The sequence below is a fragment of the Mustela nivalis genome (assembly GCF_964662115.1).
Source record: "Mustela nivalis genome assembly, chromosome: 17".
Taxonomy (NCBI): domain Eukaryota; kingdom Metazoa; phylum Chordata; class Mammalia; order Carnivora; family Mustelidae; genus Mustela; species Mustela nivalis.
Genome location: NC_139036.1, coordinates 42945278 through 42961884, shown reverse-complemented (window position 1 = coordinate 42961884; position 16607 = coordinate 42945278). Strand labels below are relative to the sequence as shown.

Here is a 16607-nt window from a genome sequence, read left to right as displayed (position 1 = left end):
TCCTCCACAGCCCTGTCCTGGAGGCCCCAGGAGGAATGGGGAGGAAGAATGTGGGTGCCTGACACGGCAGTTAGGAGGGAGACCTCGCCCTCCCTGCCCGCCCCGCCTGCTGCCTCTTCAGCCACCTGCCGACTTCAGCACCTCACATCCTCCTGCTGCCCTGAGGAACCCCACGCGGAGTCTCCACTTACACCAAGGCCAAGGGCATCAGGGATCAGAAGGGCCAGGCTACTGAGTCCTGGGAAGCACACTTGCAGAAGAGGCAGACGCGGGTGGGCAGCTGCCCAGGCCCCCTCTTCCCCTGCCCAATGGGTGGGCAGTGTGGGAAAGGAAGAGGAGGACAGGTCCCTAGGTCCCTCCCCACCGGAGCTATCTGCAGAGCTGCTGGGCTCGAGGGAGGGGAAGGCGCCTGGGAAACGTGAGAGGTGAGAATTTCACAAACTGTCTGGCCTGCAGCTGTGGCCTCTGATCACAGGGAAGCAGACGTGCTGGGGGAGGGGCAGGGGCGTGCACCACAGGGGCTGTGGGCACAAGGACAGGCAGGCTCCCTGGTAGAGTCAAACACACTTTATTTAGCATAGGAATACGTGAACAGAAGGGCCTTGGGCAGGGTTCCTAAGAGCTCTGCTTCAAACCCTGCTGTAAACAGAGCAAAGGTCACATGTAAACCACGGGGCCCAGAGGGGAGGGGGCTCAACACAGGGCCACACTGGCCAGCACACGAGGAAGCTCAGGTGGCCCATGCCCAGGAGAGGCTCTAAGTGCCTCACTCAGAAAAGCCCGGGTGGGTGGAGCACAGGCCCTGGCCAATTCACGGGATTATCTCCTCCACTGGGGGCCCAGGGTTCAATTTAGCTGAAGCAGCCTGGGCTGCTGTGTCAACACATGATTAAAGGCCCTGAAAGCCATAGCCCAGCATGGGGATGACTGGAGAGGTGGTCCCCTGGGGGGTGCTACCCATCCGCCCACAGGGTAAGGCCCCCGCAGCTCTCACAAGCAGCACACTGCAGCCCTGGCCCAGCCTCCCACTGACAGACTGTAAATGGCCCTGACCTTCACTGCCCAGGACCAGGACCGCACTCCCTTGACCAGGGTCCCTAGTAGAAGTGCAGAGGGGCACTGGAGGGCAGAGAAGGCAGGTCTGCCGGCAGAACCACCCTGGATGACTATGGTCCTGACCTAGAGACTCATGATTAGGGATAGGGGAATGTCTTGGGGACTGCGCCAGGAAAACAGCACCAGTTCGAAGCCTCTGCCCCGAGGGCCTGCTTGCGGCAGGGCCTGCAGCTCCGCCTGAGAAGCCACAGGAGAGTCTTTCTGCGCAGAGACCCAGCTGTGCTGTTGTGCCGGGTACACAGCGGTAGGGAGAAGGAGGGGATTCTGGGAGGGAGGAGAGGGCGAGGATTAGGGAGGTGGTGTGCGGTCCCCGGGGACCCTTGGGAGTGACAGGGAGAAGCCACACACAGCGGCACAGTCGGGTCCAGCTGAATTCCTGATTAACAACTGCCCTGAAGACCAGACGGGATGGGCAGAGGACAGCAACACCACCTCCTGGACCCTCTCCCTGCTAACACAAGAGTGGGGTGTGTTAAAGGGCACCCCTGCCCCCAACCGGTAATTAGAATGGCAGGGAGGGGGGCTCCAAGTCCTGGTGTATATAGGGACGGCGCTCCTTCCGTGGGCTTCGGGCTCAAGTGTAAAATGCACAAACTTGTTCATCACCGGGGGACAGAGAAGGGGCTGTCTCTGGCTGGACGAAGGCTGGGAGGGCAAGGCCAGTGCCCAGTGGGTAGGAGTGACAGCCAGAGCCCGGCTTCTCTCTAGAAAATCACTACACTACACATGACGTTGGCGGTGGCGGAGGACCCAGGGAGGGACGGATCTATCTAAATGACTCACAGGTGGCTGGGGGAGGGGTGGCGGGGATGACACAAATACCCCGATACCCAGGGAACACGACCAACAGGCAAGAGGCGCACAGCTAACCACTGTGGCGGGAGTGGGGAGGGCAGCCTGCCGGCACACAGCCGCACGACGGGCTCACTCGTCAAACTTCCCTTCCCGAATGTGCTCAAAGGAGAAGGGTAGGAACTTGAAACCGGTTCCGCTGTAGAATTTATTCTGGAACTCGACCCTGGGGAAAGGGAAAAGGAAAGCCATCATTCCACAGAATCCTTTTGGGGTTTCCCAGGGGCTAAAAGGAAGCTCTGACCCTCCTCCTAGAGACCTCACTTTCCTAGCTGAGCCTGGGCAAACAGCTCAGCCTTCTGCCACCCACCTGCCCACCCACCCACCGAGCCCAGGCCTTAGCCTACTTCCCACAGTGCACACAAGCCCTGCTTCTGAAGCCTGGGCCTGCCCTCGGCCAGGCACTCTGGCAAGGCAGGAGTGAGTGCCGTGTACCTCCTCACTGGTTTGTCCTTCCTGCTCCTTCCTGCTAAGCAGAGTGTGTTTACGCAAAACTCTTTGTCTAGCCATGTGCAAAAGTGCCATTGCTTTGAGTCTCTTAAGGCAATGAGACTAGACACCAGCTCCTGGCCAGGGCTCAGGGACTCACGGCCGACCTCTCAGGGAAGCCCCAGGGTGGCAGAGCTCAGCGCCAGGGACTCCGGCAAGTGCCCTTGTTTCTTCTCTTGCAGGAGGAAGGAGAAGGGAGGGTTGTGAGTGAAGGCTGGAGGCTTTGGGGAGGAAATTCCCAGGAGTTGCGGGGGTGGGATGGGGTGGGGAGCGGGGCGGGGGGGGGGGGAGTCTTCTCCAAGTAACGGTAAAAATATTCTCCAACGACAAAAACATCTGAGAACGAATTCTTCTCTCAGGGGCTGAAAGGAAAAGCAGAGCTTCACCTCCTTTCCCAGGGAGCCCAGCAGCCATCGCTGACCGCCTCCCTGGGGCCCTCTCCAACTCTGAGGGGCAGGAAGCCGGCCCTCCTGGAAGCAGAGCCAGGCTGCAGGCCGAGCTTCCCTTGCACACTTCCTGGAGGGCCGCCCAGCAACCAAATCACCACCAAATATGGGCAGAAAAATGCATGAATCAGAGGATAAAAAAGCCAAGGAGAGCTGCCCTGAGGAATAGTTTCCACTCAGCACTGTGTGACCCTGGGGGCACCAGCAGAAGCCCTGCAAAGGACAGAGGGGCTGGGGGCTAGAGGCTGGGACCTAGGGCGGGACTCCGTCCTGCCTCCAAGCCCAGAGGCCTGCACAGGAAGGACCATGTGCAGCAGGGACGGTCTGATAGTAGCCCTCAGAGGTCCTCAGAGGCCCCTTCAGCCCTGCAGTGCTGGCAGAGGACACTGCAGAGCTGCTGGCTGCAACCCCTGGGGAGAAGAGGTGAACAGAATTTTCTGCGGGGGCGTTAAGAACAGGCGGCCTTCTCCTCCCAGCCCCACATTCCAGGGGCTGGGCCAAAATCCCAAAGCCTCCCAGACTCTGGAGGGTTCCCTGGGCCAAGGGAAAATAAGACCCGGGGGAGGGGGCTTCACATTGAAGTCACAGGATTCCTGGCAAGAGCAATTTCAAACCGGGATCTGGACTCGTTCCCCCGTCCCAACCCCCTGAGAAGTCCTAGAAGCTACAGCTATTTAGGCCTCCATTGGGGGCATTAGGTAGGGATGGGGTAGGTTCCTGCTTTTCACCCACTGCTGTCGGGACTGCATGCTTCCCGCCAAGGAGGCTGTCTGCATATGGCAAGGGCATTTCTGAACAACCGGAAAGAGATCGACATATGCCATCTGCATTCGACATGTGGCGAGATGGTGGCCAAGTCACCTTAGGGTCTACGAGGGGCGCAGAACTCTGACCCCCTGGCTGGCTAATCACACAAACAATTCAAATTCCAAAATGGACGAATTGGCATAGGAGCTTCAGGAAGTTTTCCGAAGCCCGTGGGATCACCATCCTTCTGGCATTCCTCTGTGTGCCTTACCTACCCAGGGGCCCAGCGGGAAGGAAGGGCTCCAGGGGTCTGAGATGCAGGCGGATGACTTCTGCTGTGTGAGCACATGGGTGGTCCTCTGACACATGGCCCGATACTCCTTCTACCTCGAGCGACTGCTTGTGGTTAGAGGGTTCAGGTGGCCACCACCACGGACACCCTAGGGCATCTCGGGGTCAGGCCGACTTCCTGTCCCTTCTCAGCCTCACTTACTCCAACCTCCCAGAACAAAGCTGGAAAGCAATCTCCCTATCGGGCTCCCCACCCTTTTCTCCCTCCCAGTCAGGAAAATGAGTGTTTCCTGAGAAAGTACAAACATCAAGTTCTTTGCGCAGGGGCCTCGAGTGCCCTGCTCACAGCCCTGCAAGTTCCTCTTATTTTCGGAGTCGGCTACACTACTCAGGGAGTCTCCAGGGCCCTGCCATGGCCCAAACCACCTCTAGAATTCCACAGTTGTGAGGAGGCCCAGCCTCAGGAAGTCAGATGGGTTCCTCCCTCCCACCCCTTCCCTCCCTGCTGCGGTACCGGGCAGAGGCCACCCCGTGACCCGAAGGGTAGGGGGAGTTGCCGGAGCGCTCGGCACTGCTATGTAACCAGAAACCTGTTTCCTTGAGTGAAGGAAGGGGAAAGGAGTCCTGGGTCTCCTCCCTTTCCTGGCAGGCATGTGAGTGGAAAGAGGCAGTTTTAGAAAGATGATCTGGGGCTGAGCTGCTTCTCGGGCCCTTTCTGCCGCTCTCTGAGCAGCCCAGGGCCTGGAGCACAAATCTGTCCGACCGCCCCCATGCCAGCCAGGGGAATGACGGCAGCCAGGAGCTCCGCTCCAGGGGTACTCACTTCCAGGCCAGCTGTTCCTGCAACCGCCCCGTGGTGTCCTGTGCGCGCCGCCACTCCACTCTTTATGACAGCCTGGTCCCCACCTTCCTTTGCCCTTCAACAAATCCGTGAGTGCACACGTGTGCACATCGACATGCATGTGGATCTGCTCAGTAAGAAGGGATTTGGTTCCTGAAAGTGGGCCAGGAGGCAACAGCCTTTCTACTGAAGTCAGTTTGGTGTCCACAAACTGACAAATCCTATCCCTGCCTTTGCCTTTCCTGCGCAAGGAAAGACATCTCTGACATTAGGCAAAAGAGAGAGACATGTAACTCAGAAGGACACGGAATGAATAGCTAGACAGTAACCTGTTCACTCTTGGTTTCAAATATATCACCCGCCTCCTCTGGACCCTACATGAATCTCACACTAGTGGTGTATGATGTTGTTCTTGTCCCCACTGAAGACATCCAGAGCTCTTGTAATGGGGCAGCCCTTGCATAGGATCAGGAAACCCCAGCTGACAGCCAAGGATACAGTGACAGTTATGAGGACGTCCAGGCTGGACCCCAGGAAAAATACAGCAATGTCAAGCACCCATTTTCAGCAGGACCCGCTGTCCCCAGCCTCACAAGAGGGCCACAACTCAGAATTCCTGCATCCCAGCGGTGGTGGGGACAGGAACTAGAAGGCCCTGAATCCCTGCCTCACATCCACATCTGGCCAGGAGGGGGAGCACGAGCACCCGTTTCATTCACCCCCTTTCAGTCAGGGCAATGCTCCAAACGGGCCTCCAACAACAGGATTCTGAAAGCTGGACAAAGGAGCTTCATGTTTCTCTTCTCTACCTCCACAACCCACAAGGTTGTCTGATGAGACTGTGCCTCTCTTGCGGGGGGTGGGGGGGGGGGTCCTCCCCTCTTGAAACACTAAAAGCAGTTTCTTTGTGAGGGACTGCCACCAAGATGCCCTCTCCTTAGGGCAGGCAGCCCACTTCTAAGTGATCTGCACTCAAACGTCAGTTTCTGAGGAGCCCAGCCACTGCCACAGGCACCTGGTGTGCGCGTTATTTCCTATTTATCACAGCGACCATGTTACACGGACACCATCCTCTCCCCACCTGAAAGTGAGGTCCAGAAAGGTAAGTGCTCTTCTCAGGGTCAGGCAGCCAGTGACAGCAGAGCCGGAATTTGAACCCAGGTGGGCCTAATTTGAAGCCTGCTCTCTTGTCACTCATCAGGTTCTTGGGCTCACTCATGGGGCCGAGGGAAGACACCTTCACTTGAAGGCCACAGGAAAGCCCGAGGGAGAAATAATCCTTCTGGCCCCAATAGAACATGGCCTCCCAAGCGGCCTCTGCTCACTCTGGAGATTAGGCCCAGGCTCAGGTGACGGCGGTGTGCCTGGCTCACTGCTCTGAGAGTTCTGATCCAGCACCGTGACTGCTCCCAGCCCGCCCAAGGGAGGAGGTGACAGGCCTCCCTCTTGGGCTGGAATTCAGGTGGGGTGGCAACTGGCCCCTCAAGCGCAGGGCTCATGAGACAGAGAAGTGACTAGGAAAGGAAGGAAGAGACAGTGAGTCACCACAGGCTGGCTACACAGACATTCCCTCATACCGAGCGGGTGAGGAAGTGTGCTGGGGAGAGAGCGTGCTGATAAGCTGAGAACGGGGCAGCGGGCCAGCAGTCCGAGCCACACAGCGCCCCGAACCTCCTGGCTGGACAGTAAATAAACAACAGCTGGGTGAGGAGGAGGGCGGCAAGGAGGAGGAAAGCCAGCCAGAGGATGGGTTATTTTAAAAGAGCTTTTGAGGGAAGAGCAAGTCCCAGTTACGCCCCGCTCTGCCATGCCTTACGTTCCCGTCCTTTATTTATTTTTTTTTTAATTTTATTTATTTATTTGACAGAGAGAAATCACAAGTAGATGGAGAGGCAGGCAGAGAGAGAGAGAGGGAAGCAGGCTCCCTGCTGAGCAGAGAGCCCGATGCGGGACTCGATCCCAGGACCCTGAGATCATGACCTGAGCCGAAGGCAGCGGCTTAACCCACTGAGCCACCCAGGCGCCCCGTTCCCATCCTTTAGAACAGCAAACAGAGGAATCCTGGAGGGGGCTCGGCATAACCAAGTCAGGAGGAAAACCAAAGATAAGGGGAATGGGGAAGAGGATCCTTGGGTTCAGGGTTAGAAAACTGATGTCATGAGACATTCCATACACCCTCTGATCTCGAAATCATTGGCACCATAGGCCCTCTCATCTAGGAGTTCCTACGGTTAGGGTTCCTGAGTTTGTGACCCCATAAACGGGTAAGACTGTTGGTGGGGGTGTTTCTCTAGGGACAGGGTCCAGAGCTTCCACAGCCATTGGGGTTTGAGACGCAAAAAGAGAGGGAGAATCATGACATAAAGGACGAAGTACAGACTCAAAAGAGGGAGAGCTTGAGGTAGGGAAACCAGATGAAGTACAGGATGCTAGTGCTTAGTATATCACATGAATATTTGGGAAATACTTATACTACAAAAAAAAAAAGTTGTTTACCTGAAATTCAAATTTCACTGGGTGTCCTGTAATTGTATTTGCCAAACCTGGTAATCCTACCTTGAGGCCACAGGGTCACTGCCTAGACCAGACTCCACCTCTCCCACTCCCTGGGACTGAGCTAGCTCTCTCCAGACAGAGCCATTAAAAGCCACCAAATACTTTAAGGAAAACAAACAAATCCAAACCTGCCCTTCTGAAGAAGCTGCTTCAGGGTGGAAGCAGGAGCCCCCCTACCCACATGGGGCTGCCAGGGCTCCTACGCAAAGACACTGGCACAGTGACAGAACGAGGGGGACAAAACTGGGGTACAGTGTGTTCTAGCACCTTCCCGGACTGAAAATCTATTCCAGAGTTGCTTCCATTGCTCTGAAGACAGGAGAAAGTTTATGCCAGAGCAACAAAACAAAACAAAACAAAATAAAACAAAACAAAAACCAAACAAACCAACACCCTCAGCAGGGCTTTTAAGCCATAATCAAGAGCAGTGAAGAAAGCTAAAGGCAGGGAGAGGGAATCTGACAACACCCACCAGAGAATTCTCTGCTGGAGGCTCTGAAAAGTGAGCTGTGCTATTCTGTGGACATTTTCTGATGCTCACTCCTAATGTAGGTCCTTGGGTATAATGATGTGAACGAAAGCAGACACTTCCCAGTGTCTCTGGATTCTGTACCAGAGTAAAGCTGCCTTCCGTGCAGCTAAGGACACATCCCAGCCCCCCAAACTCGCTGCCGCTCACCAGTGTAATCGTAGCGCATGGAGGAAGGCTGAGAGGCCCTCCATGATCAGGAGGATGGCCACGGTCAGGGTGGCAAAGGCGGCGAAAATGAAGAACAGCGCCAGACCTCCCGCCAAGCTCTTCACGCTGAGGCCGATGTGGATCACCATGGTCCAAAGCACCTCAGACAGCTCTGGGGAATGCAGAGAGACAGGACATCTGGTTCAGCGTGGCAAGAGATGCCGTGGGCCTACCACTTTGCTCTGCCGTCCCTCATCCCAAGTGTTTGCCGCACCCCGGCTTCCTGCAGGGACTCCCCGCACATAGCTCAGGTGGCAAAGTGCTGGTCCTCCCGTTTGGACGGCTTTCTCCCGGGATTCAGGAGACTGAGTAGTTCCAGACCTCTATGTTATTTCCACTCTACTTAAGCCCCACATCGGGGAGAGTGCCCAGAGAAGGGGAAACCTGTAATTTCCCACCAGAGAGAAATACACTCACGTGCATGTGCCAGGCTGAGGGCCCAGAGCCGCAGGTAGGATGCGGTGTTTGAGATGCAGCCCAGGCAGTACTCGATGGTGTGGATGGCCTGGTGGACCATGGTGTCCCCAAAGTCAAACTGTCATGGAAGGAAACCAGAGAGAAGACAGAGGCTGGGAGGCGATGTGCAGATGGGGCTGTGTGTGGCCACTTGGAGCTTGGGGCCCGGGCCTGAGGACCAGCACTGACGGCTATCTGGGCCAGGAAGCCCCCAGTGTTGACCACAGGTGGTGATTCAGCTACGTTATCCCCAGAAATCCTGCCTGGCTTAGCCCCCAACTGGGACACCCCATTTCCCTTGACAAACTACATTTTAATGACCTCCATCTTAACGAGATGACTCTCAACACGTTTTTCTTCTCACTAGGCTGTAAGCTTGAGAGAGGAATGTATGCCGAGTTAAGAGCACTCAGAGAAATGGGCTGTCTGGCCGCGGGACTCTAGGGCCCTGCTGCTGGGCCTCCTCCAGCTGACCTCCTCCTTCCTCCGAGTCCTCAGAGCAGAGGGCTTTTCCTGGGCGGCCATGCTTCAGGTGACGGGCTTGCAGGCCAGAAGCTGCCAAGGCAAGACTAAGCCTCTACAGTCACTTCACTTATTATTCTTACGGCCTGTTGGGAGCAAGATAACCTCCTTTTTCTTTTGTGGCTTCTGAGAAGATGACACATAGAAATTCTGACAGAAGTTTCCCCAAATCCTCCAGTTGACTGAGATCACATGGAACATCTATTGTTTTTTTGTTTCTGTTTTTCTCAGGCTCCCTTTCTCCATCTTTCCTTCCCACATCAAATACTGTTTCGAGAATAAAGGGGTAGAGCTAGAACAAGCCTGCAGGAGTTCACATGCAGCCCGCTCCAAGAGCGGCTAGGGAATAATTACTGGCATGCACTGGAGGGGAGCCAGGCATCCTTCCGGGGACCCCAACTCCCACCCCACGTGGGGCAATCACAGCCACCAAAAACAGGAGGTGGGCCCTTCCTGGGATCCTCCCACACAGCCCCCACAGAAACCCAGAAGCACAGGGCCTCCCTGCCTACCCTGCCTTCAGGTCGGAGTCTGTTTCTCACCAGTTTCTTTCAAGACTCACATGACTCCACTCCCAAAGGACACAAGAAATGTCCTGAGAAATTGCATGAAGGCAGGACGAGAGAAGGAGCTGGCTGGTAAAGTGCTCACAGCTCAGGCCTCGGGGGTGCGGCCAGGAGGGAGGGGGGCCAGCTCCAACACTCCATCTCTGGGCAACTGCCTCAGTTTCCCTCACCTGACTTGGAGTATTTCTGGGCTTTTCTTCTGTAACAGGCTCTTCAGGCCTCCTAAAGAGGCCTGTTACCCTAAAAACTAGGGAAATCTTCATTACTCCAATCCCAAGAACACTGCTAAGAGCTCTTTCCCACCAGTGCTGGCTGTCACCCCAGAGCCTGTAGAGGCAGGACAGTCCTGGCTCCCAGGAGCACTGCTCCTAAGAGCTCCACGAAAGCACGGACTGCTGGGTTTCCTGTAGAACTGGCCCCTTTTCAGTTTTATTTTATCCAGAGTTCCTCCCAGAAGAATGGAGAACACAGAGGGAGCCTCCCTTCCGGGTGTTACCACACTCTCCCTGTACTTTCTTCCTAACTTCCTGCTTTGTAACCGTGGGCAAGTTTTCATCACTATATAATGGAGCAAGTGGGTGAGGATTTATCGTGAAATGCAGCCCAGCACTTAGGAGCCTATCACTGCCTCAGGAGTCAGCTGTGACTGAGAAGGACCGCTAGGGACTCCCGGCTACACTCTCCTCCAGGTGTGCGGCCCCTCCCCTCCTCACCTCCTGGGTCCTGCCCTCCACCCTCTCCACCTGACAGACCCTACCTTCCCAGGACCCACTCCCTTGCCTCCCAGGCGTGAGGTCTAACACATTCTGTGTCCTGACTGAGCCCCTGCAGTGCCTCTCACTGTTGCCTTTTCCTCCTCGCTCTGGAGACGCTCCCCTGTCCTAAGTTTTCCTCCTACCTCCCCGGATGCTCCTTCCCAGTCTCCATCTTGATTCTTCCTTAAATGTTGGAGGTCCAGCCTCAGCTCTCACACTTCTCTTGCAGCGTGGCCGCTCAGTCTTGGACGGCCACCCGTAGGAGTGACTCCCCGACGGACACCTTCATTTCCACTTTCCCTGTTCCCCACGGGCCGTGCTACATCCCTTCCCAGTGCGCCAGAGGCACTTCAAACTCCATGCCCCCACGCTCATTCATTGCTCTGCTCTGACCCCACCAGGACCTGTTCCTACTCGAGGGCCCACGTCTAACAGTGTCATCACTAGGGCCGCAGGCACCCGAGCCTGGAAGTCAATCTGGAATCCTCACTCACTCTCACCGCCTACATTCACTGAGGTCCTGGGACCTGTAGCTCTAACTTCCTTGATCTCATTAGCTGTCCCTTCCTTTCCAACTCCTCTGCAACGCCTCACTTCAGGCCTCCTGATTCTTTCGTGACTCGTATCAAACTAGCTGGTCTCCATGCCTCCACACTGTGACCCCTCGCCAATCCAATATCCCCTAGAACACACCCACTAGAGCATTTCAGCAATGCACACAGGCTGTGACACTTCCAGCTGCCCCCGCCTTCTGATCGCTCCTTACTATTCAAACACTCGGTACCATGGTGAGTTTCTGCAACCTCCAGGCGCCCCTCTCACTGGTCTCCAATTCCTGTCCCTGAGCTCCAGCCAAGCTGTGTGCCTGTTTACCCCCAACACGTGATGGACCCACATGCCTGGGTCTTTCCGATAACTATACACACTGATGGTGTATACACCCAGCCCCCACAAAGACTCCTGCTTGACCGGACTAAGTTAGCAACAATCTCTGTAGGGAATCACTTCCTGGTCACCTCTTCTCCACCCCAACCCCAGTGCCTGTCAGGTGCCCTCTTTCCGTGTTCCCACAGCATCCTGGGCACATCTTAATCACGCCATCTGTCACCCAGGCTGTTTCTTCAGTTGGGCTGGGAGTTCCGCGAAGGCAACGTCTATGTTTTTCTTCTTGCAGTTTCTGTAGCACCGCAGTGCTTGGCACACAGAGGGTGAATGAATAAATGGGTGGGATAAAAGAATTAATGGATGGATGGGTGGGTAGGATGAATGAACAGATGGATGGATGGACGGGTGGGTGGGATGGACAGATGGAGAATGGGTGGGCAGACGGACGCACGAGACGAATGAACGGGTGGGGTGGACAGATGGGTAAGTGGGATGACTGGATGGATGGATGGGTGAGTGGGATGAAAAAAACACACGGACGGATGGAATGAGTACACGGCTGGGTGTGTGGGATGGCCACACCTGGTGAGATGACAGCAGGGAGAGGTGCCACTGACCCCTGCTGAATGGTTACAGCCTTTCAAGACTTCCCAGAAGATCAGCCAGCCTGGCCCTGGTTCACAACTGGACTAAGTGCTTCCCAGGGAGATGAACTACAGCTTCACCAAGGCTGGAATAATGGCCTACGTGGGGCAAATGGGTTTTCACAGCCAAGCAAAAAGGGGACGTTCTAGAAAAATTAGGCTGAACTTAAAAAAAATAAATAAATAAAAGTTTTGTTTGAAATCTTTAGATAATTTTAACAGTTCATCTAAATCTGGCTGTGGAGCACTACACCATACATGTGCCTGATAAAGATAAAATGTCATCATTGTTTAGGAAGCCATGGGACGCTGAACCCTTGAGGGAGCTGAGGGACCAGAGACTGGGGAGGCTGAATTACAGTCCATCTTGTGTGGACATCCAAAGCCCCTGGGACATGGCTCACTAATGTGGACCATTCTGATGATGACCACGCATTGGGTGCTCTACTAGAAGACACTTAGAAAGAGCAGTGTTGTTGGAGGCTATGTTACTGGGAGAGGCCTGGGCTCCTCACTAACACAGAACACACTCCCAGCCAGCCCTTCCAAGCAGTTCGACCAGTCACTATGTGCAGGTGAGCAGCTCACAGGAACACGGGGGCTCCTGGAGGCCAGTGAATGAGGCTCTCCAGCCTTCAGGAAGACCGAGCATGGTCTGGTTTTACACAGAACAGCCAAGGTCTTCCTGTTCCCATCCCACTCCTCTTTTAGAGAGGACTAGGAGAGCCAGGAGAGGGAAGGTTCATGGGTCTATATATTTTAGAGAAAAGTTTTGGGGGAAGATGCAAACAGTGCAGCAAGGCCTTTAAAAATAAAAAAATCAATTTAAAATTTGTGTATCACTAAATGAATTACTGCTAAGCTAGAAGGCCTTCTACTCCAAATGTGGCCTGAACGGCCAACTTTGTTTCTATTACCTGGTATAATATGAACTCCTTTCATGCAAATGGGATTGTTTTTTCTGGAATACATTGGAGAGACAAAGCCTCCTTTTTGAAAGCTTTCTACCTCCCATCTGGGTCACAGGGAGGTAGAGTGGACCCCAAGTGAAGGTCCAGCAATTCTCACTTCAAGCATCATCAAGCTGATGAGGACAGGAGGAAGAGACTGGCTGCATCTCAGACAGGGAGGAAGGGTAAGCTTTACTCACAAGCTCTCAGAGAGCAAGGAGGAAACAGCTACTCCCAGCGGCAGAGCGACCGGACCATACATAACACCACAGGAGAGGAAGGCCAAGACCAATGGGATCTAACCCCCAAGGGGGGTCACTTCAAGAATGCCAAAGCAGACATTACTTGCAGCTCCTTTCAAAGCCATTCTCAGAGGGATTAGATCAGCAAAGTCAGTGAAACAAAGACAGAGGTGACCGACATGAGATGCAGTTAATGGAGATGAGCTTTTTCAGAACACAGGTTCACGCACTGGTTAGAGACATGGCCCGTGAGATGCGGGATGCGCGGGTGTCGTGTTTGGCCCCCGGCTGCAGCAGGGTCAGCAGAGTGATCACAAGGATGGGAAGAGAAGCCCCAGATAAACATGAAGGCAAAGCCAGCTTGTTTCTTACCACTTCATCCTCGGTAGGCTTGTAAACACAAATTTACACTTAGTGGGAAGCCATGCCACACACGGTCACAAGTCACGAGCACAAGGTTACGAACTGTTTCCCGGGGAAAACTGTGGATGTTAAATGGGCCTAATGTGTTGGAGGCAGGCCTCCTCAGCACACGCAGAAAGCAAACCCAGCGGGATTTACAGCATTAAAAGATACATATCTTTTAAAGGCACCCCAACCCTTACAATATCTTTTAAAAATGTCATACACATGGGGGAAGCGGTCAGTCAGACTGAGAAGTTTAGTCACCTGGGTCCCTAATTCCTATTCTATTTGCTTCAAAAAGCATATAATGCATAAAAAAAAAAAAAGAGAGAGAGAGAGAGAGAGACAATATAATGAACAGATGACATTCAAAAGTTCAATTCAGAGACTTTGTAGTGTGAGTGGTCAGGCAAGGAGACTGGATTTTAAAAAACAGCCTGGGGGTGGTGGTTTAAGGAAAAGTCTAATTTGACTTTACTACTTTTCACTCTCCCTGTAAAAGGTCGGCAAGTAACATTTTTTAAAAGCTCACATAATATATTTGTAGTAAGAGCACATTAGTTGGGGCGCCTGGGTGGCTCATTGGGTTGGGCCTCTGCCTTCAACTCAGGTCGTGATCTTGGGGTCCTGGGATCGTGCCCCACATCAGGCTCTCTGCTCAGCGCGGAGCCTGCTTCCCCCCTCCCTCTGCCTGCTGCTCTGCCTACTTGTGAACTCTCTCTCTCGTCAAATAAATAAAATAAAATCTTGGGGGAAAAAAAAAGAGCCCATTAGTGGGACAAGACTTGAAAAATACCCGTGGTTACTGTTCCAACTGGAACCATTCCTGGAAGGGGAAAGGGAAGAAGAAGCTGCCCTAAGGGGGCTGTGTTTCTGGTAACAAGAGTGGGGAAGCCTGGGTCTCCTCTGCCCTTGGTCCCCAGGAGCATAGTTAGTCACTGAGATTGGCATGCAGAGTACTGCGGGCAACTCAGAATTCAGTGAGCTCGGACAAGCAACCACAACTGCTGCGGGTACTGGAGGGGCCACCCGGAGCTCGCAGTAGGCCCGCTGGAAAAAGCTGTGCTGCCTGAAGAGGGCTGGAAGGCAGGTTGATCACTAATATGAGCATTTTCATTTTTCAAGAAGACCAGAGGGAGGCCACTTCTGCACATAAGACGAGGGCTGACCCCCAGGAGAAGGAGAGGAAGCCCACGCCACTGGATCTTACCTCTTCTGCGTCCTCTGAGTGGGTGGAGAGCTGGTCATGCTGAATAATCTCAGCATCCTCCTCTGTCGGTCCGTTGCCCACCCTGATCCCACCAAAGTTGAGAGTTCCCTACACAGATGAACAGAAAGAGTAGAATTTGCCTGGGCTTTAATGTGACATTCTGTGAGGTGGGGAAGGGCGATGGTTAGTACATACAAACCTCAGAAAAGCATATATTCTAGCAACAAAATCAAAACCCGCTGATCCAACAGCTGAACTAAAAACAAACCACTGTCCCCGCCCCAACCACCACCGGCCCAGCCCCAGCCCCAGCCGCAGCTGCATTTACCACCTCACTCTGATCAGTTCTGCCTGCCGCTTCCGGATGCACTAACCTGGCCTCGGTCAAGGCCAGCTGAGAGGCCTGCTAGAAGGAAAAGCTTCCTATGAGCAGACTCTTATAACGACTGTAGCTCTATCTATAAAGTTGTCAGGGGTCTAAGTTTTTCTAGAACTAAAGACCAGACTTTCTAGGAGGGAGGGGAGCCAAATGACAAGGTGATTATAACCTGGTTGGATAAGCTTTCAACTGGAACCCAAGAGTTCCAGCAACCTCCCCCAGAAGCGGACCGGGTCTCTGCCCAGGAACAAAGGACTTCCTAGGATCAGGGAAGGGACAAAAGCTTAATGTACACCAGCTCGTGGATAGAGAATATGGAGTTAAAAAAAAAAAAGAAAGAAAGAAAGAAAGAAAGAAAAAAGAACAAGGAAAAGGCTCCTTTCCTTCAGTGGAAGACTCTGGAATGTTCCAACAATCTTGGAGGCATGTGGCAGTTGCAGACTGGGTGTTTGCCTCTACCCGTTTCCCAGTCACTGTGTTCAGTGGGCTCCCCAGAACCAGAATTTCTAAGTCAACCTGACTTGAAAAGCTTGGGTTTGCTGAGGCAAAAGGCCTCTTTGAGTGCAAAAACCAGGCAGAACTGGAGTGAAATCAGACAAACAGCAATGAGAGCTAACCTACCAGAGGGAATAGGAGCTAAAGAACCAGTCCTTAGACCCAATGCTTATGGTTTCTGATGAGAGAGCCCAAAGGAGGCAAGAGTTTAAAAACTGCTCTCCAGCAAAATGGCCTTCTGGGCAGCAGCACGATGTGCCAACTGCCCTGGGGTCCCCACTCAGGGCTCTACCTTCTGGTGTGCACTTTTTACCACAGCTTATGGACTACTAGAACTCAGTGTCTGGGCAAAGTCTCTCTCTACTTGTAGCACGGGTTCTCCCGTGCTGGTCAGAGAGCCAGCTGCATCAGAATCACCTTGATATTAGAGATTCTCAAATGCTACCTCCAGAAATCGTACGTTTAGTAGGTCTGGAATGGGGCCTAGGAAATCTATGTTTAAAAAAACATCCCCCAAGTGCAAACTGTATAATTATTTTTACTGTCTGTCAAAATTGAAAATGTAAGCACACACACACAAAAATGCAAGTACCCTTTGAGACTCAGCAGTCCTGCTGCTGGGAACATCTGTGTTTATGAAATTTGATCAAGGTACACAGACAACGACGTTCCCTGCATTCTTATTTGTAATAGCAAAGAATTGGGAACAACCAACATATCCATCAACAAGAGAGTGATTACACAATTTTAGCATATCCAACAGAATGTTCTATGGAATACGAGACAACTATAAAAGAGTGAAACGATCTCCCAGGACACACTAAAAATTTTTAAACCTAAAACTGTGGCAGAAGAGTGCCACAGTTTAAAACACAATTCCTAGTACATTTTAAACACATACATATATACATGTACAAACATATATACAGATTTATATTAATGAATAATAGAAATATGCAGAAAAAATTTGGAAGCAAAAACTCCCCTGCCTTTGAGCAGAAGGGGTCTGGGAAGAGAGGGA

At 53.2% G+C, this 16607-nt stretch overlaps 1 protein-coding gene and 1 long non-coding RNA gene across 18 annotated transcripts in view; one reads left to right on the top strand and one right to left on the bottom strand.

Moving 5' to 3' along the window:
• Window positions 1–552: 552 nt before the first annotated feature.
• ATP6V0A1 (ATPase H+ transporting V0 subunit a1) overlaps window positions 553–16607 on the bottom strand; it is a 66974-nt gene continuing 50919 nt past the window's right edge. For 6 of the 17 annotated variants that reach the window (XM_082706102.1, XM_082706098.1, XM_082706097.1 and 3 more), the window contains 5 exons: window positions 14713–14820; window positions 13470–13487; window positions 8495–8612; window positions 8018–8189; window positions 553–2134 (listed from right to left, as the gene is read on the bottom strand). In XM_082706102.1, coding sequence (XP_082562228.1) covers window positions 2041–2134; window positions 8018–8189; window positions 8495–8612; window positions 13470–13487; window positions 14713–14820 — 510 coding nt within the window. In that variant the 3' untranslated portion in view covers window positions 553–2040. Of the gene's footprint in view, window positions 2135–8017; window positions 8190–8494; window positions 8613–13469; window positions 13580–14712; window positions 14821–16607 lie in introns of those variants that run through there. The other 11 variants (XM_082706108.1, XM_082706100.1, XM_082706099.1 and 8 more) reach the window with 3 other exon arrangements.
• On the top strand, window positions 5510–9353 carry LOC309851243. The gene is made up of 2 exons (XR_014304684.1): window positions 5510–5884; window positions 8901–9353. It is a non-coding gene; the product is annotated as an uncharacterized lncRNA (long non-coding RNA).